Source organism: Equus przewalskii, chromosome 25 (genome assembly GCF_037783145.1).
Source record: "Equus przewalskii isolate Varuska chromosome 25, EquPr2, whole genome shotgun sequence".
NCBI lineage: Eukaryota > Metazoa > Chordata > Mammalia > Perissodactyla > Equidae > Equus > Equus przewalskii.
The window spans coordinates 43,913,476-43,932,432 of NC_091855.1; the positions used below are offsets into that span (position 1 = coordinate 43,913,476).

Below are 18,957 nucleotides of genomic sequence, written 5' to 3' on the forward strand. Positions count from 1 at the left end.
GCAAACATCCTCTTCCCAAACTTGATGCTAAAATGAGGATGAGAAGGTGAGGTATTGGCACTGGCCCCGGGTCCCCATTACTCACGTGGCCCGATGTGCTGACCAGGGGCACGTGTGTCCAGTCTCAGGCGTAACCTCCACTTCCCCAAATAAGGCTGTTACACGGTAGTCCGCAAGTCCCTAAAAGGTGCCTCCTCCACCATCTCTTTAACACGTTTGACTAAGTTTGCGTAATTTTTCTTCAACAACACAATAATTATTGCAAATATTACAGAATTTCATTAACCTATAATTGTCACATTAAGGATCCCATTTAGGATTAAGGTAGAATTTAACTATTTTTATAACACATAGAGGCAATTGAAACAAAGATATTTATATTTCAATCAAGAATTCCTGCCGTAGATTTCCACAGTCCCCCATTTTGGAAGGTCCCGAGATGCGACTTTGCTTATTTCCTGCCGCTTCTGGCCATTGGCCTGTCTGTGGAGCACACGTGGGATTCCCAGCCCGTCTACAGCTTGGCATGAGTGACTAGATAGAGTTGCAGATTAGAAATTACTATCACAGATATTTTAGAAGAATTTGGCATTTTAATTTTATATGTTTTGGAGCATTATAGTAAGAACTAAGAAACTTCCTTTACAGCAGTTTTTAGTTTGGGGGCCTTTGAACACGGTATTAGCTTTTGTAACTGTACTATAGCAGATATTACTATATACTGCTACTATATCTCCTTATAGTGGATATTACTATGTATGTTCCACCCTGGGATCAAGAAATGACTCACTCCTGGGGCCGGCCCGGTGGCGCAGCGGTTGAGTGTGCACGTTCCACTTTGGCGGCCTGGGGTTCACTGGTTCGGATCCTGGGTGTGGACATAGCACCGCTGGGCACGCCATGCTGTGGTAGGCGTCCCAGGTATAACGTAGAGGAAGATGGGCGTGGATGTTAGCTCAGGGCCAGTCTTCCTCAGCAAAAAGAGGAGGATTGGCAGCAGTTAGCTCAGGGCTAATCTTCCTTAAAAAAAAAAAGAAATGACTGACTCCGGTGGATGCCCGGTTGGCTGCACTGACACTCAGGATGGTTCATGTTTTAAGCTGGCACTTGTCCTTTGGCCACTTACTTCTCCACATTTAATTTAAAACATTCCCTGAAGCTTAGTTTTTCATTGCCTTCTAATATCTTTACTTCTCTCTACTTTTAATTTTTCTATTAAAATACATACAGTGATAGGAAATTCTTTGGATCTAAATATGGACAGAGTTGTATTACATCAGATTCCAATGTGATAGCTTTTTTTTTTTATGTTGTTACTGCTATTTTAATTTTTCTGCTGGGGTTGGTGAGGAGAGGTTATCAAGCTGTAGGTGATGAAGAGAGATTGGTGTCTAAGAACTTATATTTTTTATTTTTCATTAAAAATTCCCCCTTGTTTTTTTGGTGAGGAACATTGGCTCTGAGCTAACATCTGTGCCAATCTTCCTCTATTTTGTATGAGAGATGCTGCCACAGCATGGCTTGATGAGCGATCTGTAGGTCCTCACCTGGGATCTGAACCTGCAAACCTGGGCTGGTGAAGTAGAATGCATGTACTTAACCACTATGCCACTGGGCTGGCCCTTCACTTTTTTTAATTAAGAAAAAATTCACATTTTAACCATTTAAAGTTTAATGGTCCCAAAAAGAAACTCCGTATGCACTAAGTCACTCTCTGTTATTCTCCTCTTGCCCCAGCCCCTGGCAACCACTAGTTTACTTTCTGTCTCTGTGGATTTGCCTATTCTGGACATTTCATGTAAACGGAATCATACAATATGTGACCTTATGTTTCTGACCTCTATCACTTAGCATAATATTTTCAGGGTTCATTCATGTTGTAGCATGTATCAGTACTTCATTCCTTTTGATGACTAAATAATAGTACATTGCTTGGATATACCATATTTTGTTTATCCAGTCATCTCTCTCTCTCTCTTTTTTTTTTTGAGGAAGATTAGCCCTCAGCTAACTACTGCCAATCCTCCTCTTTTTGCTGAGGAGGACTGGCCCTGAGCTAACATCTGTGCCCATCTTCCTCTACTTTATACGTGGGACGCCTACCACAGCATGGCTTTTGCCAAGCAGTGCCATGTCTGCATCTGGGATCCGAACCGGCAAACCCCGGGCCGCCAAAGTGGAACATGCACGCTGATCCTCTGCACCACTGGGCCAGCCCCTATCCAGTCATCTCTTGATAGGCATTTGGGCTCTTAATACTTTTTGTCTGTTATGAATATTGCTGCTTTGAACATTCATGCACAAGTCTTTGTGTAAACATATGTTTTGAATTTTCTTGGGTATGTACACTGAGTTAGAATTCCTGGGTCATATGGTTAATCCGTGTTTAACTTTTTGAGGAACTGCCTCAAAAAGTGCTCAGTGACAGCACCGTTTTACATTCCCACCAGTAATGTACAAGGGATCCAGTCTCTTCATATCCTTACCAACACTTGTAATTTTCCATTTTTATTATTACAGCCAGCCTAGTGGCTGCGAAGTAGTATCTTATGATGGTCAGGTTTTTTTGAACATTAGTTTTTAAAAATTTTCATGAAATTCGTACAACATAAAATTAACCGTTGTAAAGTGGACAGTTCAGTGGCATTTAGTACATTGACAGTGTTGTGTAACCACAACCTCTATATGATTTCAAGTCATTTTCATTACCCCAAAAGGAAACCCCTTACCCATTGAGCACTTAGCCCTCATTATCCTTCCCCTCAACCCCTGGCAACCACCAGCCTGCTTTCTGTCTGTGGATTTACCTATTCTGTGTAATTCATATAAATCTAATCATACAGTATGTGACCTTTGGTTTCTGACATCTTTCACTTAGCATAATGTTTTCCGGGTTCACCCATGTTGTAGCTTGTATTATTACTTCATTTCCTTTTTTTGGCTGAATAATATTCAATTTGTATGGATATACTACATTTTGTTTATTTTCATCTGTTAATGGGCATTTTTGGTTGTTTCTGCCTTTTGGATATTGTGAATAGTGCTGCTGTGAGCATGTGTGTACATATGTTTGTTTGAGTACCTGTTTTCAGTTCATTTGGGTGTATGCCTAGGAGTGGAATTGCTGGGTCATACAGTAATTCTCTGTTTAACTTTTTGAGGGACTGCCACACTGTTTTCCAGCAGCTGAACTGTTTTATGTTTCCACCAGCAATATATAAGGGTTCCAGTTTCTCCGCATTCTCACCAATACTTGTTATTTTACCTTTTAAAAAACATTATAGCCATCCTGGTAGGTATGAAGTGGTTTTGATTTGCATTTCCCTGATGGCTAATGATGTTGAACATCTTTGCACGTGCTTGTTGGCTATTTCTGTCTCATCCTTGTAGAAATGTTTATTTTACAGCCTTAGCCCATTTTTTAATTGGGTTATTTGTCTTTTTGTTGTTGAGTTGTTAGAGTTCTTTATATATTCCGGATACTAGACATTTACTAGATAGTGATTTGCAGATATTTTCTCCCATTTTGTTGTTGTCTTTTCACATTCTTGAGAATGTCCTTTTATGTACGAAAGTTTTCAAATTTGGTCAAGTCCAACTTACCTGTTTTTTCTTTTGCAGCTTGTACTTTTGGTGTCATATCTAAGAATCCTTTGCCAAATTCAAAGTCATGAAGATTTACCCCTATGTTTTCTTCTTGGAGTTCTCCGGTGTCAGCTCTTATATTTTAGTTGTTGATCCATTTTGAGTTAGTTTGTTTATATGGCGTGAGGTAGGACCACGTCTAAGTTTATTCTTCTGCCTTTGGTTGTTCAGTTGTCCCAGGGACTCTTTTTTTCCCCACCAAATGGTCTTGGCATCCTTGTCAGAAATTGTTCGGACATAGATGTATGTGTTTATTTTTGGACTCTCAATTCTATTCCATTGGTCTGTATGTCTATCCTTATGCCAATGTTACACTGTTTTGATTACTGTAGTTTTGTAGTAAGTTTTAAAGTAGTAAGTTTTGAGAAATGTGAGTCTTCCAACTTTTTCTTTTTCCATATTGTTTTGGCTCTTTAGGGTCCCTTGCAATTCCATATGAATTTGAGGATCAGACTTTTCATTTCTGTAAAAGAAAAGCCATTGGAATTTTCATAAGGATTGCACTGAATCTCTGGATCACTTTGGGTAGTGTATTAGTCAGGGTTCTGCAGAGAAACAGAACCAGTAAGATGTGTGTGTGTATAGAAAGAGGTTTTTCTTATAAGGAATTGGCTTCACACAGTCATGGAGGTGGGCAATTCCCAAGATCTGTAGGGTGAATTGGAAAGCTGGAGAACAGGAGAGGCAGTGGCTTAGTTCCAGTCTGAGTCTGAAGGCCTGAAACCAGGAGAGCCAACGGTGTAGTTCCTGTCCAGAGGCAGACAGACAGGCTTAAGATCCAGGAAGAGCTGGTATTTCGTTCAAGTCCAAAGGCAGGAAAACAACTGCTGTCTCAGTTTGAGTACAGTCAGGCAGAAAGAACCCCCTAACTTGGGGGAGGGTCAGCCTTTTTGTGCTCTTCAGGCCTTTGACTGATTGAATGAGGCCCACCCACACTGGGGAGGGCAGTCTGCTTTACTCAGTCTACCAATTTAAATGTTAATCTCATTCAGCACCTTCACAAACACCTAGAATAATCTTTGACCAAATATGTAGGCACCTCTGGCTCAGTTAAGTTGATACATAAAATTAACCGTCACAAATAGTATTGCCATTGTAACAATGTTAAGTCTTCCAATCCATGTAAGTAGGTATGTTTTGGAACAAACAAATGTCTTTCCTAAATGTCAGGTAGTTTCCAGTGAACAAATCTTTCACCTCAGTTAAATTTATTCCTAGGTATTTTATTCTTTTGGATGCTACTGTAAATGAAATTGCCTTTTAAAATTTTCTGTTGGATTATTCATTGCTGGTATATGGAAACATAACTGATGTTTCTGTGTTGATCTTGTACCCTGCAACTTTGAGGAATTCATTTATTAGCTCTAGTTGTTTTCCTTGTGAATTCTTTGGGATTTTCTTTTTCTTCTTCTTTTTTTTTTATTCTTCTCCCCAAGGACCCCCAGTACACAGTTGTATATTCTAGTCGTAGATCCTTCTGAGTGTGCTATGTGGGACGCCACCTCAGCATGGCCTGATGAGCGGTGCCATGTCTGCACCCAGGATCTTAACCGGCGAAGCCCTGGGCCGCCACAGCAGAGCACACGAACTTAACCATTTGGCCATGGGGCCAGCCCCGGGATTTTCTATATGTAGGATCATATCATCTGTTAATAGAGAGAGTTTTGCTTTTCTGTTCTAATTTGGATCCTTTTATTTCTTTTTCTCACCAAATTGCTCTGCTAGAACTTCCAGTATAATGTTAAATAGCAGTGGTGAAAGCATGCATCCTTCCCTTCTTCCTGATCTTAGGGGAAGGCTTCCAATCTTTCACCATTAAGTGTGGGTTTTTCATAATATCCTTTATCATATCAAGGCAGTTCCCTTTTAATCCTAGTTTTTTGAGGGTTTTTATGATGAAAGGGTGTTGGATTTTGTTAAATACTTTTTCTACATCAACTGAAATGATCATGTGGGGTTTTCCCCCTTGTTCTATTAATGCAGTGTATTACATTGATTGATTTTCTTGTATTGAACCACCCTTGCCTTCCTGGGATAAATCCTACTTGGTCATGGCGTATAATGCCTTTATTTTATTTGTTTATTTTTTATTGCAGTAACGTTGGATTATAACATTATGTAACTTTCAGGTGTACATCATAATATATTTCAAATTCTGTGTAGATTATATCATGTTCACCACCAAAGACTGATTACAATCCATCACCAACACACATGTGCCTAACCATCCCTTTCACCTTCCTCCCCCCTTCCCCTCTGGTAACCACTAATCCAGCCTCTGTTTCTCTGTGTTTGTCGTTGTTTTCATCTTCTACGTATGAGTGAGATCATACAATATTTGACTTTCTCCCTCTGACTTATTTCACTTAGCATAATACCCTCAAGGTGCATCCATGTTGTCACAAATGACCGGATTTCATCATTTCTCATGGCTGAGTAGTATTCCATTGTGTATCTATACCACATCTTCTTTAGCCATTTGCCCCTTGATGGGCACCTAGGTTGCTTCCAAATCTTGGCTATTGTGAATAATGTTGCAGTGAACATAGAGGTGCATGTATCTTTATGCATTTGTGTTTTCAAGTTCTTTGGATAAATACCCAACAGTGGAGTTAGCTGGATCATGTGGTAGATCTATTCTTAATTTTCTAAGGAATCTCCATACTGCTTTCCATGGTGGCTGCATCAGTTTGCACTCCCACCAGCAGTGTATGAGAGTTCCCTTTTCTCCACATCCTCTCCAACACTTATTGTTTCCTGTCTTGTTAATTATAGCCATTCTTATGGGAGTGAGGTGATATCTCGTTTCAGTTTGGATTTGCATTTCCCTGATAGTTAATGACACTGAACATCTTTTCATGTGCCTGTTGGCCATCCATATATTTTCTTGGAGAAATCTCTGTTCAGATCGTTTGCCCATTTTTTAATTGGGTTGTTGGGCTTTTTTTGTTGTTGAAACAGATGAGTTCTTTGTACATTTCGGATATTAACCTCTTATTTGATATATGGTTTGCAAATATCTTCTCCCAATTGTTAGGTTTTCTTTTCGTCTTGTTGATGGTTTCCTTTGCTGTGCAGAAGCTTTTCAGTTTGGTGTAGTCCCATTTGTTTATTTTTTCTCTTGTTTCCCTTTCCCGGTCAGACATGGTACTTGAAAAAATCCTGCTAAGACCAATGTCAAAGAGCATACTGCCTGTGTTTTCTTATAGAAGTTTAATGGTTTCAGGTGTTACATTCAAGTCTTTAATCCATTTTGAGTTGATTTTTGTGCATGGTGTAAGAAAATGGTCTACTTTCGTTCTTTTGCATATGGCTGTCCGGTTTTCCCAAGACCATTTATTGAAGAGACTCTCCTTTCTCTATTGTATGTTCTTGGCTCCCTTGTTGAAAATTAGCCATCCGTATAGGTGTGGGTTTATTTCTGGGCTCTCGATTCTGTTCCATTGACCTGTGTGTCTCTTTTTGTGCCAGTACCACGCTGTTTTGGTTACTATAGCTTTGTAATATATTTTGAAATCAGACAGTGTGATACCTCCAGCTTTGTTCTTTTTTCTCAGGGTCCTTTGCCTATTTAGGGTCTTTTGTTGTTCCATATAATGCCTTTAATATGCTGTTTGATTTGGTTTTCTAGTATTTTCTTGATAGTCTCCTTCATTTTTGAAGGATAATTTTGCTGGATATAGGAGTCTTAGTTGATTTTTCTTCTTTCTTCCATTTGAATGTCATCCCATTATCTTCTGTCTTCCATGGTTTCTGATGAGATAGCAACTCTTAATCTTATTGAGGAAATTCTTGTGCAGTCATGCACTGCATAATGATGTTTTGGTCAACAATGGACTGCATATACAATGGTGGTCCATAAAATTACTACCATATAGCCTAACTGTGTTGTAGGTTGTACCGTGTAGGTTTGTTTAAGTACACTCTGTGATGTTCACACAATGCCAAAATCACCTAATGATGCATTTCTCAGAATGTATCCCCATTGTTAAGTGATGCATGACTATATGTGAGGAGTCGCCTCTCTCTTGCTACTTTCAAAATTCTCTCATTGTCTTTCAGCCGTTCAATTATCATGTGTATTAGTGTGGATATTTTTAAGTTTATCCTACTTGGCATTTGTTAAGCTTCCTGGATGTGCAGATTAATGTTTTCCATCAAATATGGGAAGTTTTTGTCCATTATTTCTTCAAATAGTCTTTCTCTCCCTCCTCTCCTTTCTGAGACTCCCATAATTTATATATCAACTTAAGTGGTGGTGTCCCACAGGTCTTTTGAGGCTCTGTTCATTTTTGTTTATTATTTTTTCCTTCTGATACTTAGCCTGGATAAACTCAATTGACTTATCTTCAAATCTCAATTGATCTGTCTTCAAGTTCTCTAAATCTTTCTTCTGCCTGCTCAATTCTGCTGTTGAGCCCCTGTAGTGAATTTTTCATGTCAGTTATTGTACTTTTCAACTCCAGAATTTCTATTTGCTTCCTTTTTTAAATTTATCTTTACTAATATTCTCTATTTTGTGAGACGTTTTTCTAATGATTTCCTTTAGTTCTTTGGACGTGGTTTTCTTTATCTGTTTGGACACATGTAAAATAGCTGATTTAAAGTCTTTTAACTTCAGTGTCTATTACTTGCTTTTTTTTCCTGTGTATGGGCCATACTTCCTTGTTTCTTTGCATGCTTTGTAATTTTTTGTTGAAAATTGGACATTTTGAATATTATTATGTGGCAGATCTGGAAATGAGGTTATCCCCTCTCCACAGGATTTGTTATTCCTGCTTGTTATAGTTGTTTGTGTGATGACTTCTTTGAGCTAATTTTGTAAACTCTGTCTTCGTTATCATGTGTGGTTACTGAAGTCTCTGTTCCATTAGCATAGTGGTCAGTTAGTGATCGGACAGATATTTCCTTAAGTGCCTGGAACCAAAACTATCTCCCAGGCTTTTCAGTTGGGGTCTGTGTGAGTGTTTGGGTATGTTTTCAGCACTCAGCCAGGCAGCTCACAACTCTGCCTTAGCATTCACTTCCTGCTCGTGCAGAACCTAAAGGTCAGCTAGAGGTGAGGGCCCAGGGCCTTCTCAGGTCTTTCCTGAGCTTGCACACAACCCTGGTTATTTGCATGGCCTTCTAGATTCCTGGGAATATGTTGGAGCTTTTCAAAGCCCTTATCTCCCAGCTTTTCTTCTCAGCCTTTTGGCTAGTCCATCATTTGCCTCAACTGTTATTGATTGCCTCAGGCAGCAGCAACTAGTACATTTGCCTGTAAATGTTTTCAGTTAACCTTTCCCCGAGTAGCACCTTAGCACTGGGAGAGTTCTGAATTTGGTGAGGTAAAGGCAAGCCCTTTGAACCAGTCTTCTACGGAGCCACAAGACAGGTTAAAACAAACCACCAAAATTCTTTGCAAATGACGTCTGTCCTGCTCCCCGCGCCACCCGATCCCACCACCAAGTACTTGTACCAGGATTGCGGGCTGTTATCTTCCAGGCCACCACTTCTCAGGGTGTGGAGCCAGGTACTGTAAAATGCCACTGAGCTCACTGTTCTTTCTGAGATTCAGCTCGTTTCTCTTGGCTAAGTGTTCCTCTGATTGCTGCAAGTTTGTAGTTAGTTTCCAGAGTTTTGAAAAAGTTGTTTCTGACAAATTTTGCCATTTTTTTCTTGCATTTATTGAAGGATGGGTTTTTGGAGTTCCTTAGCCATTTTTGCTGACATCATTCACTAGTCTGTTTTTGATGTGACCAGTTTTGAGTTTGCTTAATTTATGTACACCCCACCTGATTCAGAAAGGATTTATGGTGGCTTACAAAGATAAGTAATATAAAAGGTACAGTAAATTATTATTGTTAATATTTGTTGTGTGTCTGTTGGTTGGAGAGCATTGTAATAAAAACTGTGCCTGCCCTTGTTGCTATTGAAAACTTTGTCCTACAGATAAAAATTTTGTTTCCTTTGGTGATCTTGAGGTTTTTACCCTTCCTGTTACATAGGTAGGAGGGAACCTGAAGCAGATTCATCTCAGTGGTTTCTTCTTCATGACTTTGTGTGTGGTCTTAAGGTGATATACCACATTCGCGGCCAACTTCAGGAGTGCTCATTATTGTCCACCTCTGAGTTGATTGTGAAAAATTTGCCTCCACTAGTGGTTTTCCTAAATCCAAAACTCCCTTTTCCTCAGGACACAATAGGTGAGTATTTTTCTTATTTTAAGACTTAAAGACATTATTCCTATTGTCCAGTTGTTTTAGGAGGTGATTAGATGATTCTTACATTTCAAATGAAAACTGACTTCTTGTGGTGACAGTTGAGGGCTGGTAGAGCTTGGGATCATCAGTAGACCTGAGTATCTCTCTGTCCACGAGTCCTGACACCTGCCGAGGTGTCTAGCTCCTGCTTTCCTTGGACTGGCTAAGGCCTACGTTGGTCATCTCATTGATACAAAAGATCACAGGCCTGCCCGCAGGGCTCTGCTCAGAGTTTGTGTCATTTCTATCTCAAGTAAGCTTTTGTTTAGGAAGAATATTTACTTTGAGCAATCTGAGTCTGCTTCATGTTGTTAGTGGCTCATTTGCTAGTTTTATTTGAGCAGATTATCCTTCTTTGGAAAATGATTTTATGATAGAATTAGAGCTGCTTTCTATTTTGGTTTTATGTATACTGGGTTGTCCCTTTTTCATCAGTATCACCCGTGTGCTAACCTGAATATTTTTAAAAGACCAAGATATGGATAAATTTGACTACCTTAAAATTAAGAACTTTTCTTCACTAAAGGACATAAATAAAGTCAAGCCACAAACTGAGGGGAAGACATATGACTAATAAATATGACTAATATAGTAATGTAACTAATATGATGCATATAACTAACAAGGATTAGAAGTCAGAGTATATGAATAACTCCTACAAATGAGTATTGTAAAAGACAATAACCCAGTTAAAAAATGACATGAAGACACAGTCAGGCATTTCATAGAAGGAAAAACACAAGTGGCCCATGAGAGTATTGAAAAGATACTAAACCTATTTAATTACCAAAGAAAAAAAAAGATACCACTGTATCTGGTAGGTTGGCAGAAATTAAGATGTCTGGTGATGCCCAGTGTTGGTGAGGATGCAAATGATCAGAAACTTGTGCCGCTTTGCTTTGGAGAGCAGTTTGGCCCTGGCTTGTAAATTGGCCAGGCGTGCACCCTGCAAGCCCGCGGTTCCTCTGTGCTCTAGACGTAGAGTCCAGGGCAGAGACTGGCAAGCTCTTTCTGTAAAGGGCAAGATGGTAAATATTCTAGGCTTTGTGGACCACATACAGTCTTGTCACATAGTTGCCTTTGTTTTATTTGTTTGTTCAACTCTTGAAAAATCTAAAAATCATTCTTAGCTCAAGGGCCTAACAAAAATAGGCTACTGGCTAGATTTGGTTATAGAGCTTGCTACAGGGTATATAGCGTGCTAAACTCTGGTTTCCTGATCTAGAGTATAAACCCTAGAGAAACATGTAAGGGCCCCAAAACACATGTGCCAAATGTTCAGAGCAGACTGTTCGTAATATCAAAAACTGTAGCAGTGTGATAAGAAAATGGACAAGTACAGCATGGAATATTATACAGCAGCAAAAAAATCAAGTATATCTACTATATACAGCAAACATGGAGAAATATTTATAATACTGATGGCAGAGGACTAAATATGGTATATCATTTTTGTTAAGTTAAAAATGGGCAAAAGTTTGTTTTTTAAGAAGAAAAATAGGGTGGCCCAGTGGTGTAGTGGTGCGCCCTGCTTCGGTGACCTGGTGTTTGTGGTTTCAGATCCTGGGCCTGGACCTACACCACTCATCAAACCATGCTGTGGCAGGTGACCTACATATAAAATAGAGGAAGATTGGCACAGATTTTAGCTTAGGGCCAATCTTCCTCACCAGAAAAACAAAACAAAAAAATATATCTGATAGCAAGTGGATCATAAATACAAAGCTCAGGCTGACATTTACTGTTGGAGAGGCAGAAGGATGGCTGAGGAAGAGCACATAGGCAGATGGTGATTATTAAGTGGGTGACAGGTTCTGGAGTTCATGTTTTTGTTGTATTCTGACCTTACATGTATATTGCACGTAATCTTCTGTATGTATCAAATATATCACCTAATACCTTTTTTGAAAGGCAAGGAAAGATACCAGCCGAGGAATTCTAAGAACCCACCCACTTGTCCCTCTTGAAGCGATACTTCCTGTACCAGAGCTGTGCTGATCACCTGGGAGGAAAGGAGGCAGGTACCTCAGCAGTTGTGTGGTGACCACCAGCACAGCCCTTAAAGAGCTGTAATGAGCCTTTTTTGTTCTGTAACAATAGTGAGATTGCTGATACTGAGTGCATACTGTTCCTTCCCCATTGGGTCCTGGCACCCTTGTCAGAAATCAATTGACCGTAAATGTAAGGATTTCTTTCTGGACTTTCAGTTCTGTTTCATTGATCTGTATGTCTATCTTTATGTCAGTGTCCTGATTAATTTGTAGTAAGTTTTGAAATAAGGAAGTGTGAGTCCTCCAGCTTTGTTCTTCTTTTTCAAGATTGTTTTGTCTACTCTGGGTTCCTGCATTTCCATATGAATTTTAGGTTCAGCGTATTAATTTCTGGGGAAAAAAACCCAGCTAGGATTTTAATAGGGGTTGAGATGAATCCATGAACAACCCATGAACATGGAGTATCTTCTCATTTATTTAGATCTTTAATGACTTTGGACATTGTTTTAAAATTTTCAGTATATACATCTTGCCCTCCTTTGGTTACATTTATTCCTAGATATTTTATTCTTTTTGATGCAGTTATAAATAGATTGTTTTCTCGATTCCATTTTTGCATTGTTCATTGCTAGTGTATAGAAATACAATTTTTTTTTTAAAGATTTTATTTTTTTCCTTTATCTCCCCAAAGCCCCCTGGTACATAGTTGTATATTCTTCGTTGTGGGTCCTTCTAGTTGTGGCATGTGGGACGCTGCCTCAGCGTGGTTTGATGAGCAGTGCCATGTCCGCGCCCAGGATTCGAACCAATGAAACACTGGGCTGCCTGCAGCCGAGCCCGGGAACTTAACCACTTGGCCTCGGGGCCAGCCCCTAGAAATACAATTTATTTTTATATATTGATCTTATATCCTGAACAAGTTCATTAGTTCAACTAGTTTTTACTTGATTCTTTAGTATCTTCTGTGTATAAGATTATGTCATCTGAAAATAGAAGTAGTTTTACTTCTTCCTTTCCAATGTGTATGCCTTTTATTTCTTTTTCTTGCTTAATTTCTGAGAAGGGGCTTTTTGAAAAAAGGCTTTGAGCTGTCTAAGATGAGGAAACAGCCCCATCCTTGTCAGACTTCCTGACCCCAGTTGGCAGGAGGATGTATCTTCTGTGTATTCAGTGCTGAAGAGTTTGCAGAGAGATTCTACATGTAATATCTCACAGATGCCTGATAATGCTGTGAGAACTAGGGGTAGTGTCTGCTTTTCATGTGAAAAGAAAAGGTGAGGTTCAGAGGATAAGTGCTGTGCCTGAGGATCCCCAGGGAAGAAACACTGGGCCGGCCTTCCCACCCAGACTGACTCAGTGCCAGATGCCGGGCCTCCCCCCGAGCCCCAATCCCAGGTTCCCCTCCACAGCCACCTCAGAGTGCTGTATCTGCTGCCACTCCTTGTCCGCTTCTACTAGAATTGGAATTATGCCACAAGTCAACTCAGGAAGCCCGATTTCCCCAAAACAGATGATGTCTTCCTCTTTTGAAGATCTGCAGCTCTCTAACTCTCAGGTGGCGTTTCTCACTCTGCTGATCGTTACACTGTTGACTCTGGAGCGCTCGTGACTCCCTCAAAGATCTATCAAGGCGGGGACAGTCTCCTTCATCCCTGTGTCCCCTGATAGTCGAGGCCCAGAGCTGTGTACATTGTAGGTGCCCAGTGTGTTGACTGAAATAAAATGTGATTGGTTTGGCAAAGCTTTGCAGAGTTGCTTACCTGAGGAAGGGTTCTCTCACGCGTGTAGAAGGGCAGTGGGTGTGCCCTAGAGTGTTCCGGGGCTGTGCCTGCTGACGGGCTCCACAGGAGAACCCTGATGTTTGCACAACAACATGGCCAACAGCACTCTCCAGAAAACACTGTCCAGGCTGAAACAAAGTGGGAAGCATCAGGGTTTAAGTGAAACAGGCTGTTGTCCTCCAAACTAATATTTAATAGTTTACTAACCATTGGAGGAAATATGCAATGTACAACCTTTTTGGAAGGCAGTTTGGCAACAGTTATAATATTTTATAATGCACATCATCTTTGACCCAACAGTTCTGTTGCTGTATGCTTACCTAAATGTACAGAGATACATGTTTAGGAATGTTCAACGAAGATTGTCCATAATAGCAAAAGATCAAAAGCAGCCTACATCTCCATAAGCAGCACTGGTTATATAAGTTGTGGCAAACCGTACAGTGGAGTGCTATGCAGCCCTTCAACATAATGAAATGGTCATTATGTGCTGGTCTGTAAAAGTGCCCAGGATACACTGTTGGTGACAGAGAGCTGTGGGTTAGTTTGCATGTGTGACACAGTTTGTGTAGAGGGAAAAAAAGAAAAGACATGTTTTCTTATATGTGCATTTGCTGTTTCTAGACATCTGCACAGGTGCACAGACTGCCAGAAGGGAGTGTCTACCTCTGGGTAGTTGCAGGCAGGGTACCTGGTACTTAATCTTTTCCCTTTACACTCCCATGTCTTAGTTGTTTGTTGTTGTTTTCTCTGAGAGAATATACTCTTGTAATATAAATGAAAATCCTGTCGTACCCCCTCATGTGTCATGCACTCTCCACAGCACCAGGCATATATAGTTTCAGTTTTAGAGTCTTATATTTTAAAGTATATGACACCAGGGCCTGGCCCCATGGCTGAGTGGTTAAGTTCGTGCACTCTCCTTCGACAGCCCAGGGCATCACCAGTTCGGATCCTGGGCGCAGACTTGGCATCGCTCATCAGGCCATGCTGAGGTGGCGTCCCACACAGCACGACCAGAAGGACCTACAACTAGAATATACAACTATGTACTGGGGGGCTTTGGGGAGAAGAAGAAGAAAAGAAAAAAACGACTGGCAGCAGATGTTAGCACAGGCACCAATCTTTAAAAAGATTTAAAAAAATAAAGTAAATGACACTATTTATAAATATCACAAGTTAACCCAACACAAATGGAACCATTTTGAACTGTTGCTTTGTAATACTGTTTAGATTATAAATTGAGATATAATTCACATGCCATAAAAATTACCCATTTAAAGTGTGCAGTTTAGTGGTTTTCAGTATAGTCACAGAGTTGTGACGTCATCACCATTATCTCTTTCCAGAACACTTGCATCACCCCAAAAAGAAACCCTGAACCCGTTAGTAGATGCTACCCCTCCCCCAGCCCCTAGCAACCATGAATTTATTTTCGGGCTCTGAATTTGCCTGTTCTGGACATTTCCTGTATAAGCAGTTTTCTTATGCTTCTTTTTCCTCACCTGTGACTATTGGGTGAAGGAGGTCTGGTGTTTTCCTATTCCTGCTGCCTAAGCACTACAGGGCCTCTTTCCCTCCTTCCCTGGCGGCTGATTCTCCAGCCAGCAGCTTAGCTCAAGAATGGGCCATGCATGGCACAGGATGCAGGGATGCTGGGTAGGGTTGTGAGAGATACCCGGTAGCCCATTCTAGAGATGCCCATATCAGTGCCCCACATTACAGCTAAGTCCTGACAAACCTGCCAGCTGTGAGCTGTCCTCTGCCCTTTAGGGCAAGGCTGCTGTGAGGTTTTTCATTTGTGTGCTTGGGATACCTGTGTATCTCTCTGCTTATCTTAAGTAACCTGTAAAAACAAAGGATCCAAAACTATATTCTTTCTTGTTTGTACAGAGTGTGACATGTTATAGGTAAATGAACATTTATTATTTATCATTAGCTTAAGCTATTTGTCCCTCATATTTGAAATAGGAATTCGCCTCCTAAGAATCAAACATTTCTCATTAAAAACTGTTTATTCTATAGGATAAAATACTAAACCAAAGTTGAAAGTAGTTTATAATCTAAGCAGGGGTTTTCAAGGCATGAAGCTGAAAGATTAGATTTGAAAGCTGAAGAATTTCCTTTCTCTGGAAGAGTTGGTTCTCACAGAAATACAGTTTAATACGAGTAACTCAGACTACACCTCTTCTTCTGTTAACTCTGCAATCGTGTATTAGCCCCTTCTACCCATCAGGCACTATTCTAGGTACCTGGGGTTTGTCAGTCAACAAAACAGATCAAAATTCATCTTATCAGGGAGCTTATGTTCTGCTGAAAGGAGAGAGACAATGAAGAATAAGTTTGCAGTCCCAGAAGGCAGGAATGCCGTGGAAAAGGCACAGCCATGGCAAAGGGGGTCGTGTGAGTGGGGTCAGCCAGGATGGGCCTCCTTGAGAAGGTGGGAGGTGCATTCCAGGTGGGGGTGCCTGGGGGCTGGGAGTGAGCCTAGAGCATCTGCAGAACCATGTGCCCAGCATGGAGGGCAGGGAAGGGCGTGCATGGCCAGAGGTAGGGTGGCTGGAGGACAGCAGATTGACCCTTTTCTCTGACAGGCAAGGTTAGCATCGGCACCTTCCTACTTAGCATCTTAATGAACAGGTTCTGATCAACAAGTTTGTGAGCAAAAGGTTGCTGGCCTTTTGAGGTCATTTTGAAAATTTTGGGGGGGTTTTACAAATAGATTTCACAGAACACTCCCACACTTTGCCACAGTAATGTTCTATTTTATTAAAACTAACCTGAGTGTGGCTAGAACACCAATTCATTTATCTGTCAAATGGTCTGCTGCTGGCGTTAGTTCCTGTACATCCCTAGCCTTGAATTGCCCATTCTTTCAGCCTCAGAAGAGGCAGTGTGAGGAACAAGGCTTGCAGAGAGTGGGCCCTGCACCAGGTCCACCTCTGAGTGCCCTGTGCTCTGGGCTGAGGGGCTGCCTCCCGTTCCAGCAAACGGGGTGTGCAGCCACACCCTAGCACCAGCTCACGGCGAGCCTCACACTGAGGAGAGAAGAATGGGGATGGCGGATAGATGCCCAGGACCTCCTGAGTAAGAATTTGGTCCTTATTCTTGTAAGTATTAGAAGTAGATTGAGCAGGAATACAATGTTGTTTTGAGAGAAACTTCCTCTGTAGATGCACCAGACACACTACTGTGCACCTCAGCTGGCACGGCTGCTCAGGCTGGGATCTTTGTGGCTCATTGCCAGGAACTGCTTACTCTGCCTATTGATGGGAACTTGAGGTGGGAACAAACCATCTGTGCACTTGTTACCACGTGCAGTAGGAGAGCCTGCCCAGGTGGGCACAGGAGACTTGTCCAGTGCCAGTGTCCCGTCCACTGGCTCTGACCCTGGGCATGAAAGTACCAGTAAATCCATGATGGACCCACCCCAAAGCTCTGTAGTGCACAGTGCAGCACCCATTGTTGTAGAGTTAATGAAGTGAGGTGGGGCTGAGTGGGCACAGGCAGAAGGCAAACGCCAGTCATGACCTGCCAGATCAGGGCACTGTGGGTACACTCTCGTGGGGTCTCATTGTGGAAAGAGTAGCACTAGGAGTCTGCAGACACCATCAACCAGTAAGTGCTGTTCTTGGAATGAGAGATGGAGTCCTGATCACAAGCTTGACTGCAGTGCCGTCGGAGTGGGAAAGGTCACTTCTGAGTCATACCATCAGATTGTCCTCAGGCAGTGAGGCTAACTAGGAAATAAAATTGGCTAAGAATGGCTGTTGCTTTGGTCAGACTATCAGAATGAAGACATAGAAACAATCGAAGTGCCCATCGACTGATGACTGGATAAAGAAGATGTGGTATATACAATGGAATACTACTCAGCCAGTAAAAAGACAGAATCATCCCATTTGCAACAACAATGGATGGACCTGGAGGGAATTAGGTTAAGTGCAATAAGCCAGACTGAGAAAGACAAACACCAGATGATTTCACTCGTATGTGGAATATGAACAAACACACAGCCAAAGAAAACAGTTCAGTGGTTACCAGGGAAAGGGGGGTTGAGGAGGCACAGGGAGTGAAGGGGAACACTTATGTGGTGAGAGACAAGAAACAATGTACAACTGAAGTTTCACAATGATGTCAACTATTATGAACTCAATAAAAAATATATTGGAATGATGCATCCAAATTGAAGTTACAGCACAGCAAAGTATTATCTGTATTTTAAAGAACCTTAAAATACAATTTACACCCTTTAGAAAGTCTTTTGAGTAGTAACATTAACAGTAGTATTTGGGTGAAGCAGAAAGGAAGGAAGCACGTTGGGTCGTCTGTTGTTCCCATCACGTTAAAATCAGGAAAGGTTCTTGTGTGTTACTTAAAACTGAAAGAAAAGACCTCCTAGACTCTTCGGCTTTTCCAGAGCTGTGTTGGTAGTTTCCTTGTGCAGGACGATGTGATTGCACCTTAACTCAGTTACTGTTATTTTCCCCCCACAGAATTTCTCTTTCCTAAGATGGAGTCGAGTAAGAAGATGGACTCCCCTGGCGCCCTGCAGACTAACCCGCCGCTAAAGCTGCACCCTGACCGCAGCACCAGCACGGCAGTTTTCGTCCCTGAACAAGGAGGTTACAAAGAAAGGTTTGTGAAGACAGTGGAGGACAAGTACAAGTGCGAGAAGTGCCGCCTGGTGCTGTGTAACCCAAAGCAGACTGAGTGTGGACACCGCTTCTGCGAGACCTGCATGGCTGCCCTGCTGAGGTAGGCGCCCCGACCGCCCTGGTTTGGGTTCACTGTGTATTTCAGCTTCTCCAGTCTCGCTCTTCCACCCGCTCCTTCATTTACTTCTCTAAAAAATAAACTCAAAAGGTTGAAAGCTCTAAAAAAGCCCCAGTAGAATTCTCAGAGCCCAGCTTGTGAATCATTTAGGGAATGATTAGGGGATGATGTGAGTGGGACCTCACATTTGAGTTTTCTGAGGCCTCTGTGACCTGCCACCTGGACTGCCCAGCCCTGTCCTGAAGACTTCTCTCTTCTCTTCCCCAAAGCACCTCCTGTGAAGTCTCTCCTGTGCCTACTGCCTTCCTGATGGCCCTGGCCACTCTGTCCCTGGTATCCCCGATCCGTGTTGCTGAATTTTGCCTGAGGAGCTCACAGTTCATGTAGGAGACACATCCATCAGCAAATGACATAGGAGTCCTTAAAGTGCAGGTGCTCTTGTGGGGAGAGGTTGAGCCAGCAGGAAGGTCAGCAGGAAGGACTGGACATGTCCCTCACCCGAGTAGGAATCCAGTCTGT

General features: G+C 41.6%; 1 protein-coding gene across 2 annotated transcripts in view; it reads left to right on the forward strand.

Moving 5' to 3' along the window:
• Positions 1–18,957, forward strand: part of TRAF3 (TNF receptor associated factor 3) — a 109,711-nt gene that overhangs the window by 56,924 nt on the left and 33,830 nt on the right. For both annotated transcript variants that reach the window (XM_070593337.1, XM_070593338.1), the window contains exon 4: positions 18,159–18,420. In XM_070593337.1, the coding sequence (XP_070449438.1) occupies positions 18,176–18,420 (245 nt within the window). In that variant the 5' untranslated portion in view covers positions 18,159–18,175. The remainder of the gene's footprint in view (positions 1–18,158; positions 18,421–18,957) is intronic.